This window comes from Cibotium barometz, chromosome 5 (assembly GCF_041138505.1).
Source record: "Cibotium barometz isolate CiBa-2024 chromosome 5, ASM4113850v1, whole genome shotgun sequence".
Classification (NCBI taxonomy): domain Eukaryota; kingdom Viridiplantae; phylum Streptophyta; class Polypodiopsida; order Cyatheales; family Cibotiaceae; genus Cibotium; species Cibotium barometz.
In genome coordinates this window covers 59,905,797-59,921,388 of record NC_141050.1, presented here as the reverse complement: position 1 = coordinate 59,921,388, position 15,592 = coordinate 59,905,797, and the positions used below count along the sequence as shown (strand labels likewise).

The 15,592-nt window shown below is 42.6% G+C and overlaps 1 protein-coding gene across 4 annotated transcripts in view; it reads left to right on the top strand.

Moving 5' to 3' along the window:
* LOC147638710 (uncharacterized) overlaps positions 1-15,592 on the top strand; it is a 157,914-nt gene that overhangs the window by 120,688 nt on the left and 21,634 nt on the right. For all 4 annotated transcript variants that reach the window (XM_086798690.1, XM_086798686.1, XM_086798689.1 and 1 more), the window contains 3 exons: positions 2,547-2,674; positions 2,919-2,970; positions 3,491-3,632. In XM_086798690.1, the coding sequence (XP_086654816.1) occupies positions 2,547-2,674; positions 2,919-2,970; positions 3,491-3,632 (322 nt within the window). The remainder of the gene's footprint in view (positions 1-2,546; positions 2,675-2,918; positions 2,971-3,490; positions 3,633-15,592) is intronic.

Genomic DNA, 15,592 nt, shown 5'->3' with positions numbered 1-15,592 from the left:
ACAGTCTTTAAGGGCCTTCACTTCTTATGTATTATAATATGCTGCTCTGTCAGTTTCTTGATCACTTCATTAAGAAAGTGGGTCCCTTGGTCACATTGACTATCTCTATTGGGCATCCGCAATGACTTCGCACTCTTGGTCTTGAGTGTGGAGCCAGACCACAGAGGAGGATTTTGCATTTGGAGGCTATTGCAAAGAGTTTGGTGGTGGATTGCCTTAGGTGCATGTGCTATACTGACCGTCATGTGTTAGTAATAGAGAATACCTTTTTTTTTTTTTTAAAGGGACTTCTATTAGGTATGAAAAAATGTACAAAATGGAGATTCCAAACCAAACAAGGGGGAAATCTCAACCAATCAGGAGTGGAAATGAAAAAGATGACGTGATCCCACTCTTTCATAAATTGGTCGCTTTTTCTCTGCAGCCCTCGATCACCAGATTCTAGCCCAAGTGGCCATGAGGTTGTGGATGATATCACTCCAAATCTGCAAATGCACTGCGTATCATAAACCAAAGTGCCCTTAATGGCCTTAGTGCATCTCGCCTTCCAAATGTGCCAAGCTGCAAGGCTAGCAATAATCTCCCATGCACCATCGAACCTCTGTGTAGGTGGGACATATCCCGACTGTGGCTGGTCTTGAAGGCAACACTGCCGAGCAACTCCCTGACTAATCATAACCCTATCATGCCCCTCATACCTGAGCTGTGGGTCCGATTGTGTCAATTAAATGGTAGCACCAAAGAAATGTAAGCATCCCTCCTCATTCTTCCAAGGAGATATGCTACCATAGTCCAAATCTTTTGTGCTTCTCTGCTTGCACTCCCATAAGCAATGGTAGACCGTCTCTGAAGCTCTTGCACATCTCGGGCATGCTTGGCTAACACCAACGATCGATCTCCATTTGATGGTGGCGAGACCACCAAGTAGATACTCCTTTAGGAAGAGCAAACAAGGAAGAACAGATCAGTAATAGACTCAATTCTTTATATAAGGATAAGATTTAGGTGGGTATTTTCTAAGTGTTCAAGTAGGGGCAATCATTAGCCATGTGACCTTCATCCATGTGTTTGTTAAGGGACACTTATTTTAGTTAGTTTGAGTTCTTTAAGTGGATAACAGTAATAGACTCGATTCTTTATTTAAGGATAAGATTTAGGTTCTCTAGCTGAGCATAAGTGATGTCCATATATATATATATTGAAAACAACCTTCCGTGTAGATTTCTTAAACCCTCCAAATCCTAGTAGGATGGAGAACCATTGCCTTCCAAATCAGCTATAATTGTTATTGTGCCAAAAAATTGATCCTTGCAAGCTACATCTATGAGGATTGTTGGTCGTTTGGGGAAGCACTGGTTCATTGATCTTTCTCCTCAGATAGTGACTCATGGCTCTTGGTGTTTGTGGCTGTATGGTGGCAATCCTATCAGATATCTTCAGTGGGATCCAAGTGAGTGGGAGTGGATTGATGCCTCCAATCCATTGAAAAGCCTTCCCTTTTTCAGTTTTACAGTCTGGAATGCCAAGCTTCTCATCACGCGATAGATGCATAGGATCCCTACTCTCATGCCTTAGTGGGAGAGTTATGACGTCTCTCCAGTGATACAACGTAGATATTGGCATAGGCTTTGGCATTCATACAGAAGGAGACAGATCTCTCATTTCTTTTGGTTATTTTTACATTGTGCTCTTCCCGCCAATCAGTGGAGATCAGTTTTCGGTGTAGCACCTACTTGCCCAAGATGTGCAACAAATTCTGAGACTGTAGAGCATTGTTTATAGGGATGCAACACAACACAACGTATTTAGTGTTCTATAGCCCAAACTTATGGGTAAATTGAGTGGCTATACCATGTATGTTACTTGGGGGGCAGTTGCTTGGCTTTGGTTTGTTGCAGGATGTTCCTTACTCACATTTTACACCCCCCCCCCCGAAAGAGGATTGACAATAGTTGGGAGATTGTTACCAGTATTATAGCATGGTAGATCTGGAGAGCTAGATGCACGCAGGCTATTGAGGGTGTCGAGATTTTTGAGTCTCAGTGCATTAGCAGTATATGGGGTGATATCATCCATACTCTCATGGCTACTTGGGCTTGTATTCAGGGGTCCTCTTGTTCCGTACAGGCAAAGCATGTTGTATTTATGCGGGAGTGGGACCATGGCATTTTCTTTTCCTCTAGTCCCACAAGTCTTTCATGGCACCTTGATGCTCCTCAGTGGTGGAGAACACCTTACATATTGGGGTGATTCTATTCTATTATGGCTTTTAGCTGTGATTGTTATATGCTTTTTTCATACTTAATAGAAGTCTTTTTCTTGAAAAAAATTAAAATTAAAATCTCTTCAAAAGTTTAGCATTTTCATAGGCACGCTTTTTGATTGGCTTTCGATTAGCATACTCATAGGCACTGTTTTTGATGAGAATACTTCAAACTCAAGAAAAGTATTTCATCATTTTATTTTGCATTTCTTTTTTTAAAATTTGGGGACTCCTTGGTAATATTTTTCATGTTCGGACTAACTGGAGATGCACCATTTTACAGGCCTTATGGCCAATCATTCAGCTCCTGGAGGATAGTTGATTCTCGCTTCATAATCATTTCTGGAAGTGTAAAGCTTCAAGTCATTCATGAATTTCTTGCTGAACTCTTCAGTCCAGCTCACTATGAAGGCAAGCATGCGTTATATGTTTGATTCTTTCCACTTGATTCAAAAGACTTAAAAGGTCCAGATAAATATCACTTACAAAATGTTGCGTTATGTTTGCTGCTGATTTTTAAAGTTGTATATTTTTTCGCTGTTATTATATGTCCAGAAAGTCATCTATGTTAAACCTAAACTGTAATGATGACAAAAAACTATGCATAGTATGCATATACAGTGATTGTAATTCTTTGTTCCAACGTTGTTTGCAGACCTTGAAATCTATCCATTGTGTGTTGTCATCATGGGACCCTTCAGGCCCTCGTGAGTACTCTGATCTTATTTTAGTGGAGGAGATTGCTCTATTTTTTTTTATTTTTATTTTTCAGAAAGAGACTTCTATTAAGTATGAGAAAAGCATACAACAATCACAGCGAGATTGCTCTATTGAGCTGAACATTTAGAGTAAATATGTGTGAAGTGATACTTTACATATTTGAGGCTTCACCTTTACAGACATAAATGAATGCCTAGGGTTTCTCCCTCAGGCAATTTTCTTCATATTGGCCACCTCACCCACTGGCCTTGCCGTCTGGACTCCCTATCAATCCACCTGTCCTTAGGAGAATCCTATAAATATAGGTGATGTAACACTTCCTCCCCCTAAGAAACATTTACATGGTGTTACATTGCTTGTATTTATGGAAAGGAAGGGTGTGCTAATTAAGAGTCTAGATGGCTAGGCCAGTGAATTGAAGCGAAATGTCCAAGGGAGAGGTAAAGGCCCTGCCTATGAAGAAGTTTCACACTAATTTTAGAAAGGTTCTATGATAAACAATTTCAGGTTTGAGCTTAAACAAACTCTTTCGCTCTATGGGGATAATGTCACATTCATGGAAGGATCCCCCACCTGCCAGTCAGACTTAGAACGTGCGAATGCAGCGAAAGCTTCTGCATTTTTTCTTCTTGCAGATGCAGATGCAAAGGTAAGAAACCTTTCCTTATGTGAGAACCATTGCGGTTCTTAATATTTGTTAACTTCTGGTGCATAATATGCTTGTTTATATATGTTCTGATTCTTACTCATATGTGGTTATCTTTCCTTCTCCCTTAATGAGATGGATGGTAAGAAACTTTTTATGTGAAGCGTGATCTTTTTTCATAACTAGTCATGAAGACACATGAATGTTTCCAAGAGGATCAGGAGCTTCATGGTGCAAGTTCACACCAACAGTCTGTATGGTCAGAGCCTTAATTTTAGGTCTTGGGGGAACACCGCTGTTGTTCTAGGTTACTCCCACATGTTTATCAACTTTGTCTTGAGTGTCAAGATAATATTGCTTTATAGGGGAAATAGAGGATAGAAAAGGGTTGTCACCTCAAGTGCTTATAAAAGCACTTTTCAGCCTCCTCCAATCTAGCATTATGGGGAGGAGAATCTCCCATCGCCTATGAAAATCCCAACAAGAAGTGATAAACCAAGCAATGGCCAGCAACACTTGTTTAACCACCAAGGCTCTAGATGCCAAATCAAGCTTCTTTCTACTACTCCAATGCTGAAGTGTGCTTTTAATGCTCATGAGCGCAGGTGCAAACTGTTGTGCTGAAGAGATGTCAATGCCAACCTGGAAACCAAAGTATCTCTCTTTCTCAATCCAAGTAAACCCCACATTCAAGCCCCATCATCCAATGAAGAACACATCATTTGTGATAAGTTTGCAAGCCTAGACTTTCTATTGTGCAACATCTTTGTGTAGAGAGGGGGCCTTTGTAGAAAGCAATATCCGACAAGATGCAATACTTCTCACCTTATCCGGTTTAGTCTGAATCTCTCCATGTGAGTCCTACGAGTATCTCACACATTTCTTACTATGGGTAGAAGTGTTTGTTGGACCTGCCACCCATCTGCACCCAAAAGGCCTCATCAGCATGAAACAAGAACTCAGCCCGCCTATCCATGGCCATCTCTAGCTTTACTTTAATTGTAGACAAGAGCTCTAGGATCCAAGGAGATTGTGGATGCTTCTCATGTTCCCTCTGAAGCACAACAATCATGTGCCTGATAGGCTGATAGTTCTCTCCTTGAGGCTTCTTGTTTCTTGGTCAAAGCAACACCATGATAATACTGGCTAGTCCACTCCATGGCCAATGCAACTGTGTGCCGAGGCTCGAGATTGTCACATGACCTCCAAATCTCTCTGACCTCAGGTGAAATCTTTGCGTTCAGATAGAGAGAGCCAAGGATACGATATGAACATGAGGGGATGTTGTCCTCGGCTCCCTAACGCACAAAACAATGGGGCAATGATCTGATTTGGTGATGCCAGGCATGATCGCAATGGTGCCTCCTCTATCCATGATACATCCCAAGGCTAATCAAGGTTAAGACCTTTAGGTTAGGATACCCTCATTGCCACCCTTTTTGTCGGAGGGCTGCTCAACCATGTTGAAATCCTCTCCAACTATCCAATGATCTACCCAAGGGAGGGAGCTTTGTGATGGTGTCCCAAAAGGCCACCCTCTCACCTCTCACATTAGGTGAATAAATATTCAAGATGCCCAATTTCTGACCCTCATGTAGGACCATAATCCACTGCGCACTAGCAGGTATGGTAAAACACCATATCCACTAACACGAGGCATAAGTGACGTTACAATGGAAATGTATACAGCCCCTTTGGTCCCCTAGGCCCAGGCCCATTAAGTGTAGCCAGAAAGATTTTACCACACTGGTGCCTTTCCAATTTGTGCTCCTGCAATAAGAACACATCCATAGTTCCAACTGTAAAACAACAAGATGGAGTTTGTCCTTCATGAGGCATGGGAAGCTCCTGAGGCCCTGCACACTCCATGAGACAATCCTCATGGTAAAGATGTGGTTTTGACTCTGGATGTAAGCAAACGCTTTGCTAGTCTCTATGCCCGCCTCTCATAATGTGCATGGAGGGGGTAATCCTCAGAACAAAGTCTACTGTCATTTCCATATCCAAGGCTCTGCATAGTCTTTGCATACATATGCAATAAGTGAGAGTCTTGCAAGGCATCATGACCAGACACATTGTGTTGTACATCTTGCAAACCCCATGAGAGGGTGACATGTCCTAGTGTGCATCTACATGATCCCCCATGCCATGTACATCCTGCATACTATCAAACCCAAGAAGGGAGGACTCTACAAAGTCATTCTGGTGTGAAGCATCATCCTTCTGCAAAGATGACTTAGCAACCTCATCACTCTGACGACCGATACATTCTAATTCTCATTGTTTGTGGGTGATGCATGATCATGTCCCCTAGCATTCCCACCCGGAGGGCGGCCATGAGAGACGACTCGCCATGCATGGTGGAATGCTAGTTGAGATGGAGCCTTAGGCTGTGTCGCCGAAGAGGCACGTTTGTGCCGTCTCCTATGACCCCTAGCCCTCGGGCAATCTTTGGCAAAGTGCCCCTGCTAGTGACAGACCTGGCAGTTGTCAGGTCTTACGGCAATGAGAGACGACTCGCCACTGCTAGTAAAACAATAGTCAAGATGGAGCCTTAGGTTGTGTGGCCTAGTAGGCATGTGCAAAAACTTTGAGTGGATGATTAGCCATGATGCTAATTTGAGTGAAAAGGGAAGACTTGAACACTAGGAAAAACTGTCTCTCTGAGCTGACGGGAAAAGGAGGGGGTAGGCTCAAAACCAAGTCCGGGCAACAGGTCGAGATAGCGAAGCAAAAGGAACAGAGCAAGGAAGAGGGGTAAAGAAAATGAGGAAGGGAACGAAGAGATGCGCAGAAGGGCTCAGCAGGAGGGGGAAGGAATAGCAGGTAGAAGGTGGCCCAAGCGACAGTGCCCCATGAAATGATATGGGTCGAGGTCCTATCTATCGTGAAAATGCAGAGAAACCGCTACCAAACTTGCTGAGCCTTTGGCAATCCCAAAGACAATGTCCCTGAGACTCCTGAGGGTGGTCGCACCTTGGACAAGCTGTTGGCCGACCAATGGCCAACCATGTGCCAACTGCCAAACTCTTGTGTGCCAGTAGCCAAAGAAAGAGGGTGATCTTTGGAGGCCAAAAACTATCCTAGAGCCTCTTCCAAAAATTTGAGAGAAACTGCTATGAGGGGCCCTATGTTTACCAGTGTACTGCAACTGCGGGGGTGCCCTCAACCTCAGGCATCTAAATCCTGCAGCCTAACCACGCGGTGTATGCGAAGAACGGGGTATCCAATCTCCTCCCGGTCAGCAGGATCACGCCAAGTCTGCTCCCCCAGGTCCCACTAGAAGCACGTTGTCGTGCCATGGCACGTCTATGGTGTGAAACCATGCATATGATGCCATTAAATGCAAATCCAGATGCATGGGATTAAGTGCCATGACTTGAGTCATTATATGATGCCTAAGTACATATGTTCATATTTGTATGTAAATGAGGTTCAATAAGACGAGCCGAGACTGAGTCAGGTCTCAAAGCCTGTGTACATAACGGGTGTAGTAGGTGTTTTAACACTTGGATAGTGTGATGTTTTTAGTGGAGGAAAATGGCAGTCTTTTGCTGTGCAGATGCATGCTTGAAGGCCAGGCAAACAGTGGAGAAATGTGTGAGTTTTTGTAAAGTGCACAGGCTGATAAGGAGCCATTTTGGAGGGCAGATAGCAGGAGCTGGGAGTGCCTGATGGGTATGTGATGAACTGAAGAGTTGTGGTCAGACATGCTATGAACAACTTCCTAGAAGGAAATTTTTGCAGAGGAGCTACAGTTTGAGATCTTTTTAGCACCCAAGGTGGGTACTTTTCATCCGGAATAGCTACAGATCACATGGAATTCAAGGCCATGAAGTTGGATTGGTGATCGGGTGCGTGTGTGTTGCGTATATGTATGTGATAGCCAGACCTTGGTGTTCAAAGGTCTTGAATGCTCCTGACACAATACGCATTTGCAGAGACTCTGTCATCAGAAGAGGAGGGGATCTTGTGGAGTTTATGCATCAACACACATCTTGCAGCCAAGGCAGTAGTGTTGTTCATGCTACTCGGTTTAGTTGTAGTCTCATTGACCTGCCGCAATTCTGCCCGCTTCGAGAGGCAATGGTTGGAAGTTCTGTGATTTTTCAATGAAGTGTATTTGCATTGAGCCTTGAAGATGGAAAGTCTAAAGAGAAAATGGCCGAGGTCTATCACCATTTTTTTTCCGTTTTCTCAGTTTGAAACGGCTGGCTACTTGTATAAACTGCTAGTCAGAAGTGCTTCGGGTGCAGTGAGAGATGTAGGGGTGATATCTAGTGCTACATGTGGGCAGGGTGAAAAAGTCAAGTCTGAAATGGCGGCTTCACGTAGAACGAAGATGACGCAAGGTGGTGGCTTGCGTGGATTTTTTTTTAAAAGGAATATCCGAGTATTAAGCTGGGAAAAAAGGAAGCGCAGCGTTTTTTTTAATTTGGGAAAATCCGATTTTTGAGCTGCAAAAGGCGAAGGAGCCCGATTCTCTTGCGGGAAAGAAATGGGGAAAGAACCAGAAAAATCAGATTACGAAGGAGAATATGTAGAATCGGGGGAGTGGAGAGAACCAGAGGGAATTCGACCAGAGATTCACAAATTATGAGGAAGGTTACTGTTTAGGGCATCCTGGGGCTTGAATTAAAGAGGAAATGAAGCGCTATTGAATGATATGATCTTCAAAAAATCCTACAACACAACACGAATTCAGAATTTGGCGCATACGACAGTGAAGCAGCCGTATGGGAATAGCGAAATCCATAAAATCGCTTCTTTTTTTTACTCTAAGATAAGTGATTTTATTTTTGTTGTTACTTACGATTTCGAAAATCGTATAGTCTAGGAACCCTTTAAGGTTTTTGAGAACAAGAAGGTTTTAGGGAAAAGGTTTTTTATGGGTTTTGAGAGTCTTGGAATAAGAAATCATAAAAAATACAAAAAGTTTCCTGGATTTGGATTTTATTGGTAAAAAGCAACTTGGTTGGATTTTGGATTTTCTAGACATGGAATTTCCTAAAATCACATGAAAATGTTGTACATATGCCATATGCCATCTTTTGCTTTGTGAGTTGTTGGAATCTGAAAACAGGTTTTTTATGAGATCAAGAGACATCTTGAAATGATGGAGTTGGCAGTATATGATATATGTGATGTGAACGGTCACATGTATATGGAAATTTTTTGTAAATTGTGTTATGCCTACATGTGATATGATTGAGGCATTTGGAAAAAGAGTCAGGAGATCTATGCTTGGAGCTGGTCATGCTCTTGACACACAATTTATGTGCAATCATCAAGCTGAATTTGGGGATGTATTGAAGTGAATTGTCACATGTACATGTCAACAAAAATGGAGATGTCTTATGCTCCTTGAAGAGCTATCTGTTTTGTTTCCTTGTTGGGATTTTGGAAGCTACTCTCACAGCCAGAAGTCTCGCACTTTCCCAGCGATACCGCCCACGTCACGACAGCTTTTGGTGAACCCGACGTGAAATTGCTGGGGTGAGAGTGTGGTGAAATACACAGGGAAGCTATGGCTAAGAATCCTGAGGGACAGGGGGTTCATTTTGACCCCGGGGTTATGCAAATGTTTCAGATGTTTACTATGTATATGCAACAGCAGCAAGCTGCTGAGAGGGGGCAAATTTCCACGACTAAAGCATTGCAGTCAATTGTGAAAAAGGTGGATCAATTTGATGGTAAGGACATCACAAAGTACCTGCTGAGAGGGGGCAAATTTCCACGACTAAAGCACTGCAGTCAATTGTGAAAAAGGTGGATCAATTTGATGGTAAGGACATCACAAAGTACCTGCGCAATTACACAAAGGAAATGGAGGTAAACAGGGTGAGTGAGGAGGATATGGTTCGAAGCTTTGAGCTGGTATGTGTTCCTGAAATAAGAGAGCACATAAGAGGATTACAGACATCACATGGTGGCAGAAATTGGGAGGAGTTCAAGCTTGCTTTAAAGGATGAATATTTCATGGAGGATTCCGAGCGGGTGACCAAACGAACTTTCTTGGAATGGGTCACAAAACCCAAAATGGGAATTTCTGCCACAGAGTTGCTAAGAGAGTTTGAGAAGCGCTATGCCCAGCTGTCAAGGATAGAGCGAACAACCTTGGATAGGGAAAAAACAGAGCTTTTCTTACAAGCAGCTGGGAAAGATCTCCAAGAAAAACTGGAAATTCTCCTTGAGGATAAGGATACAGAGCAGGGGCTAAAGAATGATTGGAATGATGTCGAGGATGCGGTCACCATGCTAGCAAAGCGGCAGCGAAGGAGGGATAAAATGGTGATGAGCTCGGCAACTCCTATAACTGCTGTTACCCCTGAGAATCTACCAAAACCAGCTGCTGCAATCCCAAAGGTAGAAGGGCCGATGGATGAGCTTATTAAAGGCATGTGAGACCTAAAACTGAAGATGTCTAGGATTGAGGAAAAAGGGCTACCATTAGGGTAGGCTTCTATGCAAAGGCCTCAAAGCAAAGAAGGGTTTACATTCAGATGTATATGGTGTGATGACCCAGAACATGCAAAGAAAGACTGTGCTAGCTATAAAGAAGCCCTCAGAAATCAACTTGTGTTTTTCAAAGATGGGAAAATCCACCTTACAGAGACTGGTCTTCCATTAAGCATAAACTTTGGGAAAGGAGGGATGAAAAAGCTGGTTGAGGATATGGCTGCTAGCCATGCCATCTCTATGGTTGAGGCAGCAACCTATGGGTTAAAGGCTGGTTAATCAAAGCAGGAATCTGAGAATGATGAAGATTATGAGAATGAAGATTTTTGGCCATCAACAATGGAACTAATTGCGTCAAAGAAGGTGTCTAAGCAGGCTTTGCATGAGGCAGGTGACTGTATACGTCTTGAGACTGGCTGGGAAGAGCCTGTGGATTCTTTATCTGTTCATGCCTACATTGCAAAATGCCAGAATAATGAGGCACAAGTAGAGGAAAAGCGTAAGAGGGAAAATGAGGAAAGAGAGCCATCAAAAAGGGTCACCCGTGGTAGTGAAAAGAAGGATCCTGGGCCATCACATATGCCTCCACCGCATAGCAGACCTCCACAGGAAGTATCAATGGAAGAAGTGCCAGCAAAAATGAAGCATGAGAAGGAGAAGGGTAAAGGGAAAAGTCCACTCTACAAGCTTCAATCTGATATTGAAGCCGCAACAGACCTCAAAAAGGTGCTTGAAGAGAGGATTCTAAACAGTAGGGTGGAATTTACACTAGGGGAAGTCTTGGGGATTGCAAAGAAAGAATTCCATGATGAGATAATTGATATTATACGAAGGAAAAGGCAGTCCATAATTGAATCTATTCCATCACAAGGGGAGGCAAGCACTTCCAAGACTCATGGAGTACAGGTACAGCAAAAGGAAGAAAGAGAGAATGTGGTGGAATGTAATCACTTTGCTGAAGGAGCACGACAAGTGCGCTTTGTGGATGAGGATGATGAAAAAGAAGTTCTTACAAAGAGTCATTACTCCAGGAGCCATTGGGCAAGGGCAACCACTGAAACCCTTGTCAAGATAGGTGACTTGGAAGAGCCGTATGTCGCTCTAATTGATCATGGGTCTGAAATAAATCTTATGGCTAAAAATCTCTACAACAAATGTAAGTGGCCAATGGATGTAGATCATGGGTGGATGATTAAAGCAGCTAATAACTCATCTGGAGAGCTCTATGCAGCTTGTCCAAATGTAAGAGTAACTATAAGGGATGTGAAAGATGATCAGAACTTCTTTGTTCAGGAGATGTCATTGTATCCCCTCATCCTTGGGCAACCCTACATTACAGCTGTGAGGATGGAAACAAAAGTTTAGTTTTGGATGATGGCTCGGCATATGCAAGAATAAGGAGTAAAGATGGCAAGAAAGCTGTCCAGTTCTTGACAGTTTGCATTAACCATGAAAGGAACCGTGAGTCTCTTCGAGCACAGTCACTCCCAAAGATAAATAGAGAATTCATGAACTACAGGGAGATGAGGGATTTTGGCTAGGTACCATTGTAAAGCGGGATTCCAATGGTACAAAGGAAAATGAGTTCTCGCAGGACTCAATCAATGTAAATAACTTTTCAGCAAATTTTCAGGGATTTTCTAGTTATGGGTCACTGGTGTTTGTAAAAAGCAAGGATTTGAAGCGTGGCATGCGTCGACATGTACAAAATGAACAAAAAAGTCTTGAGCAGTGTGGTCTTTTGGAGAAGAATGAGTTTATTTCAAGGGTGCTTGATGAGGTGTCATTTGTGGATACTATGGATGTGCTTTTTGCTATGGAAAGAGTATGCTTACAGGGTGGAAATGAGATGATAGAGGTGTCATCTGTGGGGATGTATGATATAATCTGGGAATTTGAGGAGATGGAATGTAAAAACATGAATTGTGAGATGGATGCTCATGTTGATACAAAGTATAAAACTGTTGCAAAGAAGGTGAAACCAGTTGCCTTGCCCTTGCCACCAGGAAGCAAGGAGAAAATAGATGAAGCCTCTATGCAACCGAATCTCAGAGATCCGAAGAAAATTGGGCATAAGTTTACACAGGAAACCCTAAAAGAGCTGAAGATTGGTGAAAAGGATTTTCTGTTGCCAGTTGAAAGGAAATGCTTTGAGGAGATGCTTGTAAAACATGAGAAGGCCTTTGCTTTTCAGCCGCATGAGATAGGCTGTGTTGATCCAAGCATAATAGCACCAATGGTGATCTTCACTGTTTCACATGTGCCCTGGAACCTGCGGCCGATTCCAGTACCAAAGGCTCTCTTGCCAAAGCTGATGGAATTACTAAAAGAAAAGATCAGGATGGGAATTTTGGAGCCATCATGCGCTCCATATTCCAACAGATGGTTTACCGTGCCAAAAAAATGGAACATTGCACTTCATTCAAGACATGCAACCTGTAAACAAGGTCACAATCAGGAATGTGGGAGCAGGTCCGATTGTGGATGAGTTTGCAGAAGCATTTGCAGGGAAAGCTATATACTCTATGGGTGATCTGTATTCGGGATATGATCAGTTTCAGCTGGATATACAAAGCAGGGACTTGACCACAATGAAAACTCCTTTGGGATTGGTAAGAATGTGTACCTTACCACCACAGGGAGCCACCAACTCAGTGGCGCATATGATGAATGGAATGAATAAAGTCTTGCGAGACTTCATACCACAAATAACTATGCCTTTTCTGGATGATGTGCCAATAAAAGGCTGTGATGAGAAAAATAAAGATGAGGATTTGGATTCGAGGGGGTGCCGCAAGTTTGTGGCAAATCATATAAAAGATTGTGATATGATTCTATCCAGGCTTGAGGAGGTGAATCTTACTTTATCTGGATCGAAATCAGTGTTTGGGGTTGGTGAAGTGCTAATAGTGAGGCATCTTTGTAGTACTAGTGGACGTCGACCTTGTCCAGCCAAGATAGATGCAATACAAAGAATGAAAGAGATATGCATTAATGTTACAGAGCTAAGGAGATTTCTTGGTGCATGTGTCTTTTATGTTATATGGATCCCACATTATGCACATGTAGCAGATCCTCTTTATCAACTTTTGAGGAAAAATCAAAAATTTTTGTGGAGTGCAGCACATACTAAAGCTATGCGGAAGCTGAAATATCTGCTCCAATCATCACCTACCCTAAGGAAGGCAGATTATGAGTGTGGCAGGCCTGTGGTTGTTACAGTTGATACTAGTCCTACTGGGATAGGATGGGCAGTAGGGCAAGATGATGAGGATGATCACAGGTATGTAATCAGATTTGGAGCAAAGGTATTAAGCATTCGTCAGCGAAAATATCCGCAGATCAAGAGAGAATTATGGGAAATAGTCACTGCTCTAAAATGTGAAAAGAAATATCTTATTGGGGCATCTGTACTTGTGGAAACTGATTGCTTGCCACTCCTTGGGATGATTGCAAGCTGCACCACTCCAGATATCGCTATGCTTAGGTGGATTGCTTATATCAAGTCACTAAATCCTGAGTTTGAGCATATTGCAGGAAAAGATAATCCAGTTGCAGATATGCTATCAAGAGCCAGGTATGAAGATGAAGAAGGGATGATTAGTGACATTAATGATGTAGGTACAAAGTTCTATACTACTGCATATTCAAAAGGGCACCATACTTGCTTATCAAATGCACTTGAGTCTTTTACTGAGAAAATGTATGAAGGAGATTGGTTGCTTATTGGTCAATACTTGAGTACTTTGACAAGACAGGAAAATTGGTCTGACTCAGAATTTAAGAGGATCCGTAGAAAAGCATATGGGTATTTTCTAAAGGATGGGTACCTGTGGAAGCATCCTAAGCAGAGGAATGCTATGCCACAGAGAGTCATATGTGATAAAGAGACTCAAAGGGAGCTCATGAAAGAATTCCATGAGAGTCTCTGGGCTGGACATCGAAGTGTGTGGGCCACCTTTACCAAAACAAAGGAAAGATATTGGTGGAAAGGAATGTACAAGGATATTTCCCAATATGCATGGTATGTCAAATGTACTCAAATGTGCGACATCGTGATGGCTTACAATCAACCTACCCACCTGCTATGCATTACAAATGGGTAGTGGATCTAGTTACAATGCCTTTGGGAATTTGGCAGATGCGGTACATAGCACTTGCAAGAGAAGATTTGACAAATCAGGTGGAAGGGCGTGCTCTTAGAACAAAGAGTACGGAAACAGTATGCAAATTTCTCTTGGAAGATGTGATTTGCCGGTATGGTTGTGTTGGAAAAATAACAGCTGACAGAGGTGAGCTAGATGTTGAAGAAGCAAGGGAATTCTTCTCTAGAATTGGCATCAAATTAGCCCTAACATGTGCTTACAACCCTGAGGGCAATGGTAAAAGTGAGCGAGGACATCCTCCAATCATTAAAGCTTTGGCTAAGACATGCAGAGGAAGAATGCGAGAGTGCCCAAGGCTACTACCATATGCCTTGTGGGCTGACCGTACAACTCATAGCTCAGTGACAGGATACATGCCTGCAGAATTAATGTATGGTCAGAAGCCAGTAATGCCAGTTGAAGAAGTAGTTCCAACTTGGAATGTATTACCTTGGGTGGAAGAATTGAATAGAGAAGACCTCCTTGCATTGCGAATAACACAGCTGGAGAGGAGGCCTGAAGATGTAGAGCTTACTAAAGCTCATTTAAAAGATGCAAGGTTGAAAAATAAAGAAAGATTTGATAGAAGACACAAACTCCGGCCAAAACCTATTGAAGAAGGTGATTGGGTCCTAATGTATGATAGTAGTCTTGACAACCAGTTTACTATTCAAAGAAAGTTTGCAAAAAGATGGTTTGGCCCTTACATTGTCAAGCATGTGCATGGAAATGCCATATATACCCTGTGTGAGCTTGATGGAACAGAGATAAAGAATCTTGTAGCAGGCAAAAGGACCAAGATGTTTAAAAGAAGGCATGACAGTGATCCTTTTGATTCACAGGAGACTCAAGATAATAGGCTTGACAGTGATAGTTTGGATATGGTTGAAGAGGAAGAGGATGATCTTCCTGGTAATGTCGAAGATGAAGACGACATCTAGATATATGTGGATCTTGATGATGATTTGGCACATACCAGAGGATGTGCAGGTTTAGAGGGAGTGGATGTCGTGCCATGGCACGTCTATGGTGTGAAACCATGCATATGATGCCATTAAATGCAAATCCAGATGCATGGGATTAAGTGCCATGACTTGAGTCATTATATGATGCCTAAGTACATATGTTCATATTTGTATGTAAATGAGGTTCAATAAGACGAGCCGAGACTGAGTCAGGTCTCAAAGCCTGTGTACATAACGGGTGTAGTAGGTGTTTTAACACTTGGATAGTGTGATGTTTTTAGTGGAGGAAAAGGGCAGTCTTTTGCTGTGCAGATGCATGCTTGAAGGCCAGGCAAACAGTGGAGAAATGTGTGAGTTTTTGTAAAGTGCACAGGCTGATAAGGAGCCATTTTGG